Source organism: Homalodisca vitripennis, chromosome X (assembly GCF_021130785.1).
Source record: "Homalodisca vitripennis isolate AUS2020 chromosome X, UT_GWSS_2.1, whole genome shotgun sequence".
NCBI lineage: Eukaryota > Metazoa > Arthropoda > Insecta > Hemiptera > Cicadellidae > Homalodisca > Homalodisca vitripennis.
The window spans coordinates 9,980,781-10,000,581 of record NC_060215.1 but is presented as its reverse complement, the minus strand read 5'-3'; the positions used below and the strand labels follow the sequence as shown (position 1 = coordinate 10,000,581).

Here is a 19,801-nt window from a genome sequence, read left to right as displayed (position 1 = left end):
TATTTTAATGTTCTAAGTATGGTATGTTTAATCAGTTTTAACACAAACAAGCAAAAAAAAGCTCAAACAAAGCTCCAATTTCATAAAATAATTAAATAGTTGCATGTTGTAAAGTGATAAAAAGGTATATTATTATTCAGACTTTATTTACTATTATCAACTAATTGATAATATTTTGTAGTTTTATAAATTATTACTGATTTTTGTTTTTGTTCTTGTGAATAAACAAGTTTAAGTTATACACATTATAAAATAACTCAAACATAAACAAGCATGAGTTTATAGGCAATATAAAAATATATAATTAAATAATTAATCTTTTAGTAACAAACAGTCTTACATATAAGATATGTTTATATCTTTTACGATTTTGTGGATTGTAATAACCCAGAAAGATCTGTTAAATGTTTACTCACAGATGAAGGCAAAACAAAAAAGCCAAAATTATGTAAATTTAACATTAGAATTGAGCTTATATCAACATACCTTGTTTGTATTTGCCTAAATGTAACAGTCCAATAAATTATACAAAATCGAATTTAAGAAAACAAAAATCCCAATTTGTTTTCAATGTAATTGTACCAATAGCCAAAATTCATGAGTTACAATCATTGTCTGAGTAGGCGATTGGTTGTCATCACAAGATTGTTTAGCTGTCACATAATTTAAGCTGCCACATTTATTACTTGGCTTGGTTATCAAGATACAATCAGTACTGTACTGTTTAGTCTAAGCCATTATTAGAATAACTTAACATTCATTAGTAAATACAACTTTAATACAGTAGGCTACAGTATTAATTTGATTTGTAAAAGTGGCAATGGAATTTGTCAATAAAATACTTTGAGGTAAAGTGTTTAAAATAAACCTATTTGTTTTAGAACATATATAAATTTAAATAAATTAGACTCTGTCAAATATCAATAAGCTGTATTGAATATAAAACATATGCCATTTAGCCTTTGGATTACCAAAGGCTAAATATCATCATAAAAAGATCAAGGGTAAAAAGGGGTAAATATCATCATCATATCAAGACAGAATTATGTTTTTATTTATTTGAGTATATTATCTGAATTTAATAGCAATATGTATTCAAAAATGTTTAGCTGCATTTGGCCTCTCTCAGACACATTGCTTGGGTAAATGTTACAGTTAATGTCAATTTCACTTGTCCACATTCTGTTCTAATTAATCAATCTAGTAGGTCACATTTTACTTTGATCTCCAAACTAAACTAAATCACTGGTTTATCTGCATGTGGATTGTTTTCTTCTAATTTTTTTTTTGTTTTCTTTAGAAGAAAACAATCCACATGCAGATAAACCAGTGATTTAGTTTAGTTTGGAGATCAAAGTAAAATGTGACCTACTAGATTGATTAATTAGAACAGAATGTGGACAAGTGAAATTGACATTAACTGTAACATTTACCCAAGCAATGTGTCTGAGAGAGGCCAAATGCAGCCAAACATTTCTGTGTTAAAGAGTTCAAAATCAGAATCTTTCTTTGCACAAATACATTGCATCGGTGCAGAAGAGCAGCAGTAAATTTAAGTTAAAAATAATCTTGTTTAAATATTAAATAAATTTGATCAAAGTCGCTAAGATAATATAAAAGTTGTTAATATCTAAAGCATGAGGAATAGAATACTATAAAATGTAATTTACATCAAATGTTTGTCATAAGCTTTCCTCAAAACAGTTATTTAATTTTTTTTTCAAAGTGGCTATTTTTGTAAGTTTTTGGTAATGTATTATTAATTTTAATACGTAAATTAATTGGACAGTTTTCAAACATGGATAGTCTATGATAAGAGTATTGAAATATCTCTTTCATAACTTTGTGAAAGTTAAAAAAATTACAAAAACATGTTCCATAATTGAAATATATCAGTGTTTTTTTAATGAATAAAGATGATAGGGTTAATTATCTTTTAAATATAATTTCAAAAGACCCTTTTTATTTCTTCAAAGCTTAAAAAGAATTAAACTAATAATTTCCAATTACCAATTTAACATTTACAGACATTTATATTTTGAACAATAGGTTTGCAAGATACCTAGAATGAAAATGTTACTATTCAATACAATTAAATTCATTTTATTTGTCATAAAAAGTTACAATGTTAGATAAATATATTAAAAAAAACTAGGTTGTATATATTAAAATAACTACAAAACTTAGCTTACATTGTCTAGCAACTAAATTAGTAAAAATCACTACATCATTAAGCCACTTGTCTCAAATTAACATGTAAATAATCATACAGATGAAAATTTACATTTTATATTTACGGTAGTCTAATTGTATCACTGTTAAAATAATTTAAGTTTAAAATCATCCACTTCATATAAAAACTTAGTCAATAATATATTTTCAACCTGTTTAATGAAATTTGCAAAACAGTTGTTCTCAACCTTTTACGCAACCTTTGGGTTGTCACATAACTGTGCAGTCATTAAATAAACACAATCTCTTTTAAAAGGACTTTTTTCAAAAGTAGTTAATCTGTAAACTGGGAACTAATATTGCATTTTTCTTCTCATGTTGCAAAAGTCGTTTTAGCCTTAGCAAAAAAGTTAAGATATTTTAAATAAATTTATAAACATATATAATAAAAATTGAAGGAACTGTTCAAATATTGCAGTTTTTTTAAAAATATGCTTTGTATGAAGTTCTATATAGCTTAATTTAAACATAAACATTATTGATTTTTTTGTAATATAAATATAGAACTGATTTTATTTGTACTTCCCTGGAAACTTATGCTGTATGTCATTAGGGACAAAAAGTGGCCTTGGTAGACTAACAGTTTTAGTAAGTCTGTTATTTCAGATATAGTTTTAATTGGAATAATGCACTGCTTAGTTTTACCTCCATTGTTTTGATATGGCTGAAAAGTTTTGAATTCCAACTAAAAAAACTATCCAGATTCATTCTCAAAAATCTTGTGCTATATTAAATTTTGCAAATTTCTCCGTTTGGGAATATTATATTGTATTATACATATTATTTCTGTTATAAGTTTGGTAATATTCAATTTCACACCATTGTTCTCAAATCAATTGAAAATATTAAAGATTGCTTGCTGTGCAGACAATTTTTTGACAATAATAATAATATTTTCATTTATCAATAGTTTTTATTTAGGTCTGTGATGTCTATAGTTAATGCAGTCGCCAACACCAACACCTTGGCTCCCAGTGCTGAGCAATATAGCACCACCTGAGATTAGACGCAAAGAGGCTCTTCTGAGAGAGTTCAATAAGATCGTGTCCAATCCCGAATTGCCCATTACGCGCGACCTTCCTCAGCAAGATAGCCGGCTCAAATCACGCAAGCCATCACTACGAACAGCATCCCAGTTGATAGAGGAGAACTTTACGCCTAATGCTAACTGGGCGTCATCCTGGGAATCATTCGATGGACGGAACAAGTTCTTGATATCCGATCCTACGAAAGCAGCGGGTGGCTTGGAAATTCCTCGAAAGGAATGGGTTTTATTGAATCGTTTTCGAACTGGGGTTGGGAGAAGCAATCACTGGAAATTCAAGTGGGGTATTACTGACGACCAGACGTGTGATTGTGGCGCAAACTCTCAGACAATTGAGCACATTGTAAACGACTGCCCTTTGCGATTGTTTTCTGGTGGTCTGGCTGGTCTGAGTGGTTTAGAGGATGGGTCTCTAAACTGGCTCAGTAATTTGGATTTAGCTTTGTGACGGGAGATTTTAATATTATTTTTAATTTATGACTCAAGAACTTTGTTCTTACGTACTTTTTAATAATTGTAATTTTTAATTTATTTATTTATGGATAGCTGCCTTTGTCCCCCATACGATATATATATATATATATAATGCAGTCGGGAAACTTGTGTCAGACATCGTCTTGGGTTTTGAGGATGGTGCTGTGACAATATAATGTGCGATTTGAGCAATACCTTCGGCTGTTTTGACCACAACATCCTTTTGAAAAAGTTTTAATGTTTTACTGTGTGATTGGCATCAACATTTCTTTGTAAACTTTACCTTTCTACTTAGCGACAAAATGTGTGCGTTAAGTGGGGTTTTTCATCAGAAGTTGTAGTCATGATAGGCGTTCCACAGAGATAGATCCTGGGACCAATTTTATTCTTAGTAATGACAAGCAAACTTGTACTTAATTTGCTTGTAAATATTTTCATGTTTATGTGTTACCTTTTTTGATGAATTGACGGAAAATTTAATGTTAATGATAAGCAAAGCTCTAGAAGATGCAACAGCCTGGTACAATGTAAACCAGTTTTTATTAAATCCCAACAAAATACAAATTTAGTAGTTTTCACAAAAAATAAATTGTTAATAATATACTCAAAACTAAGCCATTGGGCATTTACTTAGACGCAAAATTGACTTGTAACGATCATATAGAGCCAAATCAATGTATGTAATTAGGCTCCTGAGGGATTGTATTCCCATGAAGTGTCTAAAAATGTGTACTTCGCTATTTTTCAAAGTGTTATGAACTATGGTATAATTTTTTTGCGAAGTGCCCATAAAATAGACAGAATTTTATTATTGCAGAAAAGAATTATTCACACATTAAAATTGTCTTCTTTTTTAGAACATTGTACACTTATTTTTAAGCAACTTTCAAGTTTATACAATCAAGTTCAGGTTTCGGTAAATGTTCTTTCATCCTTTATTTGGAATGATCTGTCTGTCTTGACTGATATAAAATTTTGGATAGTTAAAGCAGTTGAGTTTATAATTTATACCCCTGTCCTTAAAACTTTGTCATTAACTATTTTCTTAAGCCCAGTCTTTTTTTTACTTTATTAGTGATGTTCTTACTGACTGGAATATTTATATTTTAATTAATTTATCGATCATAGATTTGTACTGATTCAAAACAGCTGTTTAATTATATTAATTTTGTAGTTGTATCATTGGGACGATGGTAACAAATTTAACAGTGTAGACTGTAGATCATGCCGCGGTTTGGTGGTATGAGGTTTAGTGAATAGTCTCTCCTGTTTATACACTGTATTTAAGGTTTTCTGTAGTTTGTTTATTAATAATATCAGAAAGTTGAGTTTATTGTCCTGTTCAAACTCCAGAGTACTTCCAAGTAAGTAGCTGTATTTGGAACGAAGGATTTATTATTGTTACTTGTTTTATGTAAGTCGGTATTATCTCATGTTCCGAGCATCTTTGATTCAGTCTAATGTTCTAGTTGGTAAAATATACTTTTGTGTTTAGTCCCCTGCATTCATAGGCTAATTTTGCTTGATGGGCATAAAATTTATTCATTTTGTGGTAAGCCTCCAGAACAAAATATTAATAAATTAAGGATCTGGTTTAAATTTTATATATAAATCTTCTGTTCTTTTTTATTGTTGATTAGTGGATTACGTCAATTTCAAGTCTCTGTTGGTTTATCGTCAGATTTTTGTTATTTGTTGTATTGTTATCTATTTATTTAATTTATACTATATATATATATATATATATATATATATATATATATATATATAATGTTTTAAATGTGTTATATATATATATATTTAACAAGATGCTGCTAACATCATTTTTACTTTTTTTTCTCTTTAATGATCAAATTGTGGTGTTATTGTCATAACCATGTATGTATAAAAATTACTTTACCGTACCTAATTTTGTAAAAGTCTAAATCATTACACTTGTTTTATGGGATATTGAAAGTGTGCTATGAGTAGGCCATTTCATTATAAGAAAAAGTGACGTCCATTGCATTGTCATTAGTGCTTAAAGACAATAAAGATCTCTTAATTCTTGGGTCCTGTTTTTTTTTCATAATTGGATTTTGTCATATTATAAAATTTGATTGCCAGAAATCTACTTTTGCTGAATACCTCATAAGTTACAATAATAATTTTGATAGAAACAATATTTGAATACAGTATTCTAGATCCTTACCCAAAAACTAATCACCTAATACTGTGGGGAAATAAGCAATTTATAAATAAACACTCAGAATATAAAATACAGTTAAAATGGGCAAAATATAATGGGATAAAAATAGTGGACTACGAGGCTACTACTTGCCTTTGATAACAGCGAGACGTGTGGAGGTTAGTCCAATACAGGATTGGACAGTAACTGTTTTTGAATTTCTGTTTCCGTGTTCAGTGTTTTTTATGTAATTTTTACTTTTTAAAAATTCGATGGTACCCATTTGATGGAAAAAAACAGGTCATAAGATCTGATGATGAACCAATAAAAAATCGAAACTGCGATAATCAACTAACCAAGGATCTAAAAGAACAGTTGAGTGGCGCATTATATGTAAACCTTTCTATACATTTTAAGCCTTAAATTATTTGTATTTAATGTGGAACCAGAATGAACAACTTATTGTTAATTGTGTTGGATCTCCTTTCTTGTATTCCATATAGGCCCTACAGTATGTGTTCACATCACAGTTTAGTTGCAAACAAACTTCTGGTAGTTAATGAACACCCTACAGAGGTGCCTGTTTTTCCAGCTCAGGAGCATAAAGTGCCAGCTGTGAGAGGGTGATGTTGTACAAGTGACAGGTGTCAGTGTCAGTGCATTGTAGGGCTTCTGTGAACCCAGCTCACTCAAGTACACTAGAATGCTCCAATATTGATAAAATATTATACTTTAGGTCCTTATACTCAAAAACCATAATTATTCTAATTTCCTAACATGAATAAGAAAATTGTTGATGAGAATCATATTTGATAAGAACAAATGTAAGATTGTTTGTCTCTATAGAAAATTAGTATTATATTGTTCATCCAAACAAGACTAATTGATTTTACAATTTTAATGTATAACAAGATGGAAAACTTTATTTTATTTTGCTTCCTAATCAATTTGAACGTGTGTGTTTACCAATAACTATGTGTACACTAGTGTTTGAAATCACGAATCGCAAGCTTCCTCTCAACAAGTAATTGTTTTAAAAAAGTGGTGGAAATTTAACTGAGGTTTAATTGATTTGATTGCATTAATTAAACAACAGATTCCTGTAGCACAACCACTTAGTCACCAAGCAATTAAGCAAGAAGTTTGAAGAGACAGGTTCAGTTAAAAGGGCAAGCTAAATAGTTTCCAACTGGGCATCTGAAGCTCTGTTTCTACCATTGGACTAAAGTTTAAAACTGTGTTATAAATATGAATTTGTGTCAAATACATAAATGCTTCACTATATAAACATAGATTTTAGTATCTCAATGCTAATGAATTGCAAAAAAAATATGATTATCTGTTAGTACTAATTAAAGAAAATTTATATCCGTTATAGATTAACCATAAGAAGCTCTATTTTGAATATGAATTATAAACCACTCAAGAACTATCCTGCCAGTACTAATTTAGTTGTAGCCAACATTGGACCATAGTTTTACCCTCCATACTCTCAGGGCCTCACAGTCTAATATTTTTTACAAATGCTTCTGGAAGTAGGTGGCCTTGACCGATTATTAGTGCAACTGCTCTCATGAGCCACTTCCTGCTTAAAGGAGAAAGGGATCTAGAAAGAAGAACACCGAGACCTTTGGGAAGAGTTTTCCCAAAGCATTGGCCAGGATAGTGTATTTGACTGGTTCTCATCACTCAAAAAATTATGTAACGGACGCAGGTTTTGGTCCAGTTAAGTTGTGGCCTGCGTTTTTTGCAGTGCATCTGTCATGTCATTTCCAAAGACTCCTGATGGTCTGGGACTATCTGGGTTGCAGGTTATGTGATGCAACCTTTAACTGTGCTAAACTCATTACCAAAGAAAAAAAAGACTGGCAGGAGCTAACTCCTTCTAGCATGATTTGACTATCTGAGAAAATTACAATGCGCTTATCTGCATAGTGCTTCTCTATTCCTAGTTGGACATAGGTGAGAATTACGTACAGCTCTGCCTGAAAGGTTGTAACAGAAAACACCAAATCCTTATTTTTTAAATTATGGAATCATCAGGGTAACTCACTATTTCGTTTGGAACTGATAACAATTATTAATTTTTATTCAATTTTCTATGGAGTAAAATTTGGATTGAGAAAGAGCTATGAAATGGATATTCTGTAGGCATGATATACCCAACACAAGGCATCTAGTGTCCTCTTCAGGACTTTTACATCAGCTGTGTTTTTTTACCTGTTTGCCATTGAACCTTGACTCCGTTCTGTACCTCTGTTTGGCAGAAAGATGCTGATGGGCAGCAGGTCAAGTAATAGTGCCATTGAGGAAGTGCTGTGGAGGAACCTTATAGTAGTTTTTGTAAATTAGTGGATCATCTATTGTGCTTTAAATCTAGAACATAGGATCATGTGCGATTTGGGTCACGCTCGCAGAGCACAGCTAGTGGCTGACGCTTGACCTCAGACTCCATAGAGGTCAAAACGAGTGTTAAAGGATTATTAAAAACCACCTCACTCTTCTGAGCACATTATTTATATGCAATATATGTCAGCTATAAGTCCAGATGTTTAAGCCTACCAAGCCAAAGACATGAAGAACTATCATTTTATAGTAAAAATTAGAGTAAATTTTGTATATATTAGTACTGTCTAGTTTTTTTTTATTACATATATTTAATAAAACTTAAGTTTATTAAAAAATATTTGATATGTGCTACTGTGGTTATTTAAAAAACTACAAACAGTATTTTACAAATAATATTTATTTGTTTGTTCCAATGTGTGTTGATGAAATTTGGTGTGATCTAGAAAATCTTAAAAGTTTTCACCTTTCAAATCCTGGAAAAGTGAGAAACTTGTAGTATCGGTAAACACCCTGGTGACTATCTTGTGTTTGTGTGTAGGAGTAGAACTCAAATTCACACTGGAGCCGCAGGACGTGGTAACGGTGGCCGGCAGATCTGTTGTTTTGGACTGTGCTGCCCATTCCTCAGACACTCTTCAGCCTCCAACACTCAAATGGCGGACAGCAGATGGACAAGATCTCACTTTCATAGGTGACCCTCACAGGTATGTTCAGTATTACATTTCTTAATTATACAAATTAATTGCATGTTAACCTCCAGAAAAGTAGAGTACTTATGCAGTGTGTAATGGTAGACACCAAGCATCATTCTTGAGGAAGAAACCACGTGACATAAATGTATTATAACGTCGTTAGAGAGAAAAGAATGTTTTGAGACTCCAAAGTGGGCCGTTCAATTCATCATACAAAGTAATGGGAAAATCAATTAAATCCATGTTTACAGCTCGTACACTTTTTCTCAAGGATCTTGAATAAATTATTGACACAAAATAAAATATATAAAATAATAAACTTGAAAATAACGTTAAATTGTCAGCATTAATAACAAACAAAATGCAACATTGCAGCGATTGTATTACAAAAGGTGTTTAATGCCTTACAGCTTGGACTATTAAAAATGAATAAAATAGTTTTTTATTACATGTTTTAATTTAGTGGTGAATCTTAATTATACAGAAATACAAAATAATTATTTTTAAACTATAAATTTATAATAAAACGCCTTTTTTAGTGTTTCTTTATTGAATTTTACGTCTTTTAAATGAGCGAAAATTGATGTAGTATGTTGTTTCACATATTATATACTTTATTTACACTCGTTTGTGAATGCTGGTTTTACTAGTTTTAATGGTATGTTAAACATTTTATCAAGGATTTGCGCACAAACCTACATTGTATTCATTGCACTGGTGACGTGATGCTTGGTGCATGTTATGCTTTGAGCAAACTACACATTGTGATGTAAGCCAGTCAGTATGCCCGCACCATGTAGCAGGAAAACAGTGAACTATGTACTGTTAATTATTTTGCCATTTTCTCACTAATCGAATTGCCAGCCATCACAGATCAAAAAGAAACGCACAACGGATGTACTCGTTGGTAACTCTTTTTAAATCTTAAATCAGCAATGAAAAACTAGGCAAAGGTTATTAAAGGGTTAAATTGCTTCAAGTTTTGTTAAATAGACAATAGTTGAGCCCTACAACTCATGGAGTCCCTCACTATCCCTCACTGTTGGAAACGTTCACGCAGAGCTGTCTCAAGTGTCTTCTGCATCTGCAGCGATTCCTCTCTTTTGGTTAAAGTGGAAGAATATATGGCCTTATCAGAAAATTATAAACCATATCAGCTCAAAAATGTTGGAGAATGTTTCTTCAAATTTATGGACTTGTATATACAGTATTTGGGATTTCCTTCACCCAAATGTGGCTGTTTCTGAATGTTACTAGTTTCTGAATGTTGCTAGTTTCTGGATGTTACTAGTTTCTGAATGTTACTAGTTTCTGAATGTTACTAGTTTCTGAATGTTACTAGTTTCTGGATGTTACTAGTTTCTGATGTTACTAGTTTCTGAATGTTACTAGTTTCTGGATGTTACTAGTTTCTGAATGTTACTAGTTTCTGAATGTTACTAGTTTCTGGATGTTACTAGTTTCTGAATGTTACTAGTTTCTGAATGTTACTAGTTTCTGAATGTTACTAGTTTCTGAATGTTACTAGTTTCTGGATGTTGCTAGTTTCTGGATGTTACTAGTTTCTGAATGTTACTAGTTTCTGAATGTTGCTAGTTTCTGGGGAACAGTGCATGTTTTTATGCTTATCTTCGTTTCATTGTTGTCACAAGTTGCGGTTCCCTTGCATGTGTGTATCACAGGAACTGACGTAACGTACCTGTTGATTAAGAAAAGTACTCTTCTCATGCAACGTACTGATAATCTGGCAATAAATAGAATGACACCCTTCGATTATTTAACTTGGGACATAGGGGTGAGGCTTGAAAATAAGTTCTGTGAGAGTGTCTCGACAAAAGAGTTAAACCATTGTAGTGGCTATAGACTGTCATAACATCCATTCTAAACTTGCTGTTATTTTTTATTAACTGTATCATTTTAGGAAAGATTCAGAATCATAGGTGTACATTTTTTCAAAAGTAATTAGCGATATGCATTAAACTTTGAGGTAGCCCCTAAATGCTTAATCTAATTGTGTCTACATAAGCAATATATCATAAGTTTGTAACGAACAAAATCAACAGAAGAAAAACGTAATCAACTTGCAAATCGCAAGTTAAATTTTGATCAAGAGTCAATTTCAGAAATTTAATTGACTACTGAATTTTAAAATGTGTCTTTAACTGATATTATGGGCTGACAAATTAATTTAATGTGATCAGATGAAAATACATTAAATTGGTATTACTTGTACTAATAATTAACAATGTTGATTGTTTAGAAAAGAATGTATTTCATTCAAAATTCCAGAAAAATTTAATCTCGAACTAGATCAATTACAATTACTTAACAATACTAGTGCCATCAACAAATAAGCATAATTCTATTTTGCGGATATGTAATAACTAACTGTGGAAAACCTTTTTTAAAAGTAAATAATAATAAAAGAGGTATTTCTTTACATTCCTATATTTTTAATTCTCTATGTAATGATATTAAAAAAATTTTTTTATTGTAATAGTATGTAGGGAAAAATTAAAACAATACATGGACTGTCATGTACCTTTGTTTAAAGCGATAAAAATGTTCCTCTATTGTAATTTGTTGTGATTGGAAATTTGTTTAGTAATAATGTTTACTTTTTACAAAATTTCAGACAATGGTCTGAATTTCACTTTTACTAAATGATATCTGTTATTCTTTTCTGTAAATAAAAACTTAGTTCTGCAGTTGAGTAAACGTTTTTTCTGGCATTAACTCTGTCATTTCTCAAGTTTGAGATGTTCATGTTTATTGTAACAAACAAATTTAACAATGTTAACAGCAATATGTTACCTCTGTGTGTGATGACATTAGGCCTACATGTTTCCTCCGTGTATATTCTGTGAACACTGTCTACATACACTAGTCCGACACCGAGATAGTAGTTGGCTGTAAACACTGGAAGATGATAGATATTCTGCTCTAGCTCACAAGAATAAATCATTCTATACTAATAGCAATAAATAGCGTGTAATCACAAACAAAGAATGAAACCTTGGAAATAATTGCCAGATAGATGATAATGAAATGATAAATGGCACCATGATATGATTTCCATGAGATTTTGTAGTATTACCAGAACACATGACAACTAAATGTATAATGTTAGAAAATATCCTGTGTTTAATACAGTAATTACATAATAGTTTTGGCAATTTTAAATTTGTCAATGTATTGATATTAGTAACCACAAAATAAGACAATGTTTAGTTAAAGGTTTACTTTAATAAGGAACAAAATTTTATTTTTATATGTTAAAACTTATCACGTGTAATCTGATTATTTGAAAACATTGATGTTGAAATGTAATTTAGGGTACTGTGTCATAGAACAACTATGTATTCTATTACTTGGGGAGCATGGTTTGATTAGATCATTTAAACATTTAAATGTTTGAAACATATAGTGAATGTTAATAGATACACACATCCTTAAAAAGTGGCAAGTGCTGTATTTGTACCCTAAACTCTAAAAATTTCACAATTAGCTGTTTTATTTAGGCCTGAATACAAAATTGCATAAATTTTCTACTTAAATGCCTGTAATTCCTCGAGGAGTGACTAAAAGAAAGTTATGTCCACTTTTTCTATCTTCAGGGAAGTTAGCTTAACTTGTTGAGGAGTGCGGTCATTCTGGAACATCCTATTCAACCTAATACAGGAGAGTAAGAATTTTAACCCAAAAACGATGTCAGGGAGTAAAAAAAAAAATTGTTTAAAAGATTTTTATCACCAACAATGTAATGTTAAATAAACATATAGCAAAATAAACTTTTAAAATTGACTTTACACTTGAAAATTGACTATTTCAGAAAATTTGTTTAGTATGAAATGTTTCAAAGCATAGGAATACACAAAGACCAACATTACATTCAAATGTCGTGTTTTTTTCTCTGTTTCGGTTTTGTTTTGGTGTTAGCACACACAAAGCACGTGCGTTGTAGCTTTCATGTCTGTCCTTCCGGTGTCTGTGTTGGCCGGGCGAAGTGGTGCGCAGTGAGACGCAGCGGATGCTAGTACTAGACATTTACTGTACAGCTGTTTCTATGCAAGAAAAAAATGTAAGAGCTGTAGCCAAGGAAAAAAACATGTATTAGCTGTTTTTAGGCGGGAAACAACCACAGAGCAGATGCTCGCTTTGCCAGGTTTCGTGCGGGAAACAGACAGCCTAAACGTTCCAGAACGGCCGCACTCACTTAGACGTCAAATACCCGGGGCCGTTCTCGAACGGCCGCACTACTTAATCAGTAAATTGAATTACTCTTTAACAGGTTAAAGAACCTTAAATTTAAAATAAAAGCACATTTTCAAACCAAAATTCAATTGCATCTCCAAAATGAATCCTCGTTGACTACTATTGCTCACATTATTTTGCCTTCCTGACTTGTAAACTTTAGGACCCCAACCATATACAATACTAGGAAAACAAAATCTACTTTTGTGTATAATGATGAGTGTTTAATGTTAAATGTTTAATTTTAATATATCACTAATTGCTTTTTGTATATTATTAGCGTTTCTTTAATGTTTTATATTATTGTGACTTCAAATATAAAAACTCCAAGAGCTATGATACAGAGATATGAGAATAATATTACTTTTAAAAGTTTCCAAAATCATCCAAGTTTACAATGTTTTTAGTTGCAAATAAGACCCATTTTATTTTATTAAAAATAGATTTAATGTATTTATTCATAATAACTTGCTATTAAGTCTTTAGTGGACTAACTTTATTTAATTTTCCCGCTTTCTAATTTGATTGTCGATCTTTGATTGATATAAATATTGATTATCAAACTTTGATTTTTTTTGCCATTCGGACCTTTAAAGTCATAATTTTTACATGGAACCATTACAGTTTTATCAATATTGTTTTTAGTAATTAGGTCTACAATATGTGTACACTTGTTTTCTTTTTTCAAATATGTTTGTTTTAAAGGAATGCAAGGTAATGTGATGTTGAAAATATATGTATGACATATTTATCAGTATTTGTATTTCTGTTTCTGTCCTGCCTATAATGTAGTGTTCAGCATAGGGATGTTATCCTGAACCTTATTGAAAATATATGTATGACATATTTATCAGTATTTGTATTTCTGTTTCTGTCCTGCCTATAATGTAGTGTTCAGCATAGGGATGTTATCCTGAACCTTATTGAAAATATATGTATGACATATTTATCAGTATTTGTATTTCTGCCTATAACGTAGTGTTCAGCATAGGGATGTTATCCTGAACCTTATTGAAAATATATGTATGACATATTTATCAGTATTTGTATTTCTGTTTCTGTCCTGCCTATAATGTAGTGTTCAGCATAGGGATGTTATCCTGAACCTTATTGAAAATATATGTATGACATATTTATCAGTATTTGTATTTCTGTTTCTGTCCTGCCTATAACGTAGTGTGTTCAGCATAGGGATGTTATCCTGAACCTTATTGAAAATATATGTATGACATATTTATCAGTATTTGTATTTCTGTTTCTGTCCTGCCTATAACGTAGTGTTCAGCATAGGGATGTTATCCTGAACCTTATTGAAAATATATGTATGACATATTTATCAGTATTTGTATTTCTGTTTCTGTCCTGCCTATAATGTAGTGTTCAGCATAGGGATGTTATCCTGAACCTTATTGAAAAAGGTTTCTTGGAAGATTTATAAATAAATGTATCTCCTGAAACAGTTGAACAGAAATGTAATAGAGGAATGCATTTTGTATAATTTTGCTAAGCATTCAATGGGCAATTAATAACGAAAATGTTATGAAAACTGTTGAAACTGTCTTAGTTGAACATTTTACTTTTTTTTACTACAGACATGGATTTTGTAAAAAGATATAAAAATAATCATTTAGTTATGTTTAAGTGTATCCATACATGCCTTAATTTGAACTGACTTGTTTCGCATTTGGTCATGGTCACATTTATGTAAAACAAACATGTACATTTTCAGATCATTTTCTAAAAATGGCTTCTCTTAACGTGAGAGGTCTTTTACATATATATTTTCAAATCTTTAAATTTTTTTGTCTACCACAGTAGTCTCTTCTAGGTGAAATAAAAGTAAAAATAAAAGAAGACAAAATAGTTCCTCTGAGCTGAAAAATAAATATAAAGAGCCAATTCTGTTTAAGTCTATCAACTGTACTTTGTAATTTTGTATACTATTATCTTCATGTGATGAAGAGATCTGATTCCAGGCCTCAAAATGTAATACACCTTTGTTATAACACATAAAGATGGGAAGTATCTGTGATAGTACTGTTACCTTTCTAAATAATCCATCATCAAATACTTTTCAAAAGCCTTCATAAGTTGTTTAAATATCAGAAGTTTTAATAAAGTACAACATATTTATAGTTAAAACTATAGCTGACCCAGAAACAAATTTTAAAAGAACATTATATGGTTTAAACCTCATATGATATCTTATCTTACATCTGTTTATCTGAATGATTCCAATTTCACTGTGTCTTAGTTCAGCTTATAGAAAACAGAATTATTACTGGAAAACTCAACCATCTGTAGAACTGATTATTACAAATGTTGGACATTTTAATCATCTTTAAGTAGTACATATTTTTAACAATTGCACACAATTTATTGGTTATGTTCAATTACCTTCTAAATAATTTCCAATTTCCAGTATAACGTTTCCCATATCCCCAGTCCTTGGCTTCTTTATCCAGCTAACTCCTTTTCATGAGAACCCTCCTTCCTGGTTACTACAATGCACTTTATCTAGTCAGATACTCTCCTTCATCCTTAAGTTAAGTAGTATCTAGCCTGTCGAAGATAAAAGATACAACTAGGGGTCGTTACCACTTTTTATTTATTAAACATAGTTATATCTAAGCATTAGCAACAACTACTATTCATCATTAAGTTCGCCCCTGGAGTCTTATATATTCATGAACAGTAACAACCAGAACTGTGGCAATGGAAATTTGTGATTGGATGAATAAATAATTAAAACTGCCTTTTTTCAGTACATAAATGTTTTTCAGAATAACTTGTGTCAAATGATACATGCCTAATAACTTCTTAAAAACTAAATAACAATAACACACTTACTATAACAAAGAATACAAAAAGTTAAAACAATATAACTTAAATATTTTAAGGCAAATCAAATACAGAAAAGAAAATTATGTAAATAAAATATGTCAAAGCCCTAAAACCTAAAACTAATATAAAAAAATCACCACTTAATATGCAAATCCCTTGTTAACATCTTAGTTGCTATTGTTGTATAATTTTTTTTTATTTTCTTTTTAAACATGCTAACAGCATAAGACTTTATGGTGTCAGGGAGGTCATTATACAAGGTTGGGCCAAAGTAGGTGAAACTTTTCCTCCCGACCTCAAGCCGCACTTGAAGAAAATGAAGTTTTCGGTCTTGGCGGGTGCTCCTTTGAGTGATCTCTTCCCGATACGACAGTTTGTGTCCAAGATACTGAGGCTCTCCAAGATATGGGACTTCGTGAGTAATGCCGTTTGTCAAGACCCTGTATACGTCTTCCATTGGGGCCAACCCGACTTACTCTCTAAAGGAGGATACATGTTCCTGCCGATTCAGGCAAACCACCCTAACACTCCAAGCCCTGTAATAATACTACTGTCCGGGTAATTGATTCTACAATGCTTTTTTTTAGCTTCATATTCATTAGTTATAATGTCTTCTGATATTGTGGTTTACACTCATGGATACAATAGATAGCAGATATTATTTCCTTATATGATTATATTATATGTTTATATTATAAATATCTGATGTTTTGTAGAGGAAGATCTTTCTCATCGAGTACCGAGTACTCTATTGTCCAAAGTTTTCATGGTTATAGATTATTTGGTTGTGTCGAGAAACATAAATTACTTTTCCTCCCTATAAATCGCATTAAGTACACTTTTGTATCATTTTTATCAATAACTCTGTTGACAATGAATTTTTTTGTTTGGTGACAATACAAGGTGTGAATTCAAGCAATAACAAATGGTTTGGATTCATACCTGTGATAATGTCAAAAATGCTCTGAGAAAAAAAATTTAAAATTATTAGACTACTGTGTAATTTTTTTCTTACAATATTTTTTCAACAAAGAAGGGCTCCTCTTTCAATGAACCGTGTTATGGATGTGTTAGTAAAGAATGTTTCCTTGGAATAATGCAATTTAATAATGCAATAAGTTGTCAATACTGTAACTCAGAAAGCCCTGTATACAGCTTGCACATTGGTTGCAATGTTTGTTATAAAACATCATTGTAAAAAAAATTTGGAACAAGAAACAAGAACATAATTGTGAAACTGAATAGTGTATTTGGCGAGATATAATTTTATAGTTGAGGTAAACAACACAAGTCGTGTTGACTTGGCACACAGGCTGAGCAAGGTCATACCGGAGAGCTCAATTAGCATCTTCTAGAGTTTCAGGTTTAATTAACACACTGAGGCACGCCTGTCTGTCCACCTTTACTATCCACTGTTTCTTCTCTTATTATTTTCCCTTTATACTCAACATCTCTATTTTATTTCTTTCAGTAGTAACATTAAGAAACAACAGAGTCAAACATTTGTATTTCCAATTCTACCTAAAATGTAGATTTAATGTTGCCTGGAATTCCTATCTAATAACTAGGAAAGGAATGGAATGTGTTGAAAAAATCAAGTTAAGTCTTCAAATCCGGCTTTAAAATTGTTTTAATAAAATAGCTTTCGTGTTTAATTTATAAATAAATGTAATTGATTTTAAATTGGGGGGGGGGGGGAGTAAGTTATTCTGGGTCACAAAAAATCAAAATTAAGTAAATATTAAAAACATTTTTTTTAATTTGAATACTTTCACTATGTTTTGCTTGTATTAGTATATTAAAAATTAAGAATGCTGTTACTTGGTACTTGTTGTGCATATAACTTCATCCCTGATTCGTCTTGTATGCGTGAGTGCAGTTACTGCAGCACCTCTGTAGTTTAGCTTTTTCTATTGTGATTACAAGCAAACCATTGCGTGATTGTTTTTTCAATCACTTGTTTTTCACTCACATGTAAAACATGTATTCCAATACTGTTACATTATACTAGAGAATGAACTCCTTCACAAGTTCTAAACGATATTGAATAATTTATTTGAATTAAATAATTGAAGAGTCAAAATATTATTTGTCAATGTCCTTTGTCGCAAACAATGAACCTATTGCTATTTTTTAACTTTCATTTGAAAATAGTTCAATCATTTCACTTTTGTGACAGTAACTTTATATAATAGTTAAGATTGAACGTAAAACTTAAATTAAATTACTTTTAATATAGTAAAATATAACAATATTATGTTTCTTTTGAGATATGGCTTGAATTATGGTTGCGACAAAGTTGACGTGCAATAAAGTAGTAATTAACCTAAATTACTACTTATGTTACTGGCTATGAGATTTTTTTTCAGTAGAATTTAACTCTGAGTTTAATTAATATTGCACGCAAGTTTTGAATTAATTAAAATTTTGATATTTGCTGCAGTATATCAAGGTATCACAAAGATGTAATAGATTATAAGTTCATAATTTTAAAATAAAAACTATTCTTAAACAACTTCACTTTAAATTGAACAGTATTATTTTATTTATTTATATTTTGTTAATTTTTAAAGTTCAAAGATTAATGGTACCGAACATGTATAAATTTGTCAATTGGATCTTAAAAACTTATTTGCATCTGATTAAACTACTACTTAGTTCTTATTAGTTATGCAATCAAAATTAATTTAATTATGAGATAAATCTACACAGTTTACATTACTGGTACTTTTAATACCAGAATGGAGTACATAGGTGGGAGATACACCAAAACAGTTTTAAAATCTCTACACTCAACATCAGTAACAAGATGGAGCTAAAATAGAATCAATCTGTTTCGTAGTAAAGAACTCCAGCGATGTACTGTATTGTCAGCATTAAATGAATTTGAAGACTGTATTGTCAGCCGAAGTTCAAGCTTATATTAATTAACAGATTGATTAAATTGATCAGTTCCTTTGAATTCATTGTTTAGTAACAAACTTGTGAAGTGTATTGATTTAAGAAACAAGATGCTACAAAATTCCAAGTTTGCTTACCCCAAGTCACTGAACAAATTAAAGGGCTGGTATTTGATATTTAAGTAATGAAAAATGTGTGAGTTCATCTTTTTGAAGAATCGAAAAAGGTTGTAGTACACAACTTAAAGTAGATCCTCAGAATACATTTTCACGCCAAAAGAAAGATATCTGTTCTTGATATCCTGTTAACTGAACTAAATGACAGCTGAACGAACATCCCATGGCTCAAAACTGTTAACGTTATCGTTGATCCTACCGCCTATCAAAGATGGAGAGAAAGATTACCATTCAGACTCAGAAGGTGATCTACACCTTCTACAGATCACAGTTTCAGTGAAAAATAAAAAGGAAAACAAGCTCAAGAGCTGGCATCTGCTTATTCTTTTTAGATCTGAGATGCAAGAGGAACTTTCTCTTTTCAAAGTTGTCAAAGACTTGAACTTTTGTTCAAGTGGTAATATTTAGTCAGGTATGGATATTCTCAATGTACTATTCAAAAAAGTATTAAGAGTGTATCTCCTTTAGGATTCTACTTTAGCACCTTGTAAGAGAGCATTTAGTAAGCTGTCACTAATAAAAAGAATTGTTTAAGGTCAACCACAACTGAAGACAGATTTAATCACTTTAATTTTTTTGAGAATTGAGCATGGTATCGCTAAAAAATTGTCTTTTATTCAAGTAGTGAAGCAAAATCATTTAACTTCGCTAAGAAAAGTTTCTTTAG

General features: G+C 30.9%; 1 protein-coding gene across 4 annotated transcripts in view; it reads left to right on the top strand.

Annotated features, from left to right (window-relative positions):
* Positions 1–19,801, top strand: part of LOC124368665 (neogenin) — a 124,545-nt gene that overhangs the window by 7,961 nt on the left and 96,783 nt on the right. For all 4 annotated transcript variants that reach the window (XM_046825934.1, XM_046825932.1, XM_046825933.1 and 1 more), the window contains exon 2: positions 8,806–8,971. In XM_046825934.1, coding sequence (XP_046681890.1) covers positions 8,806–8,971 — 166 coding nt within the window. The remainder of the gene's footprint in view (positions 1–8,805; positions 8,972–19,801) is intronic.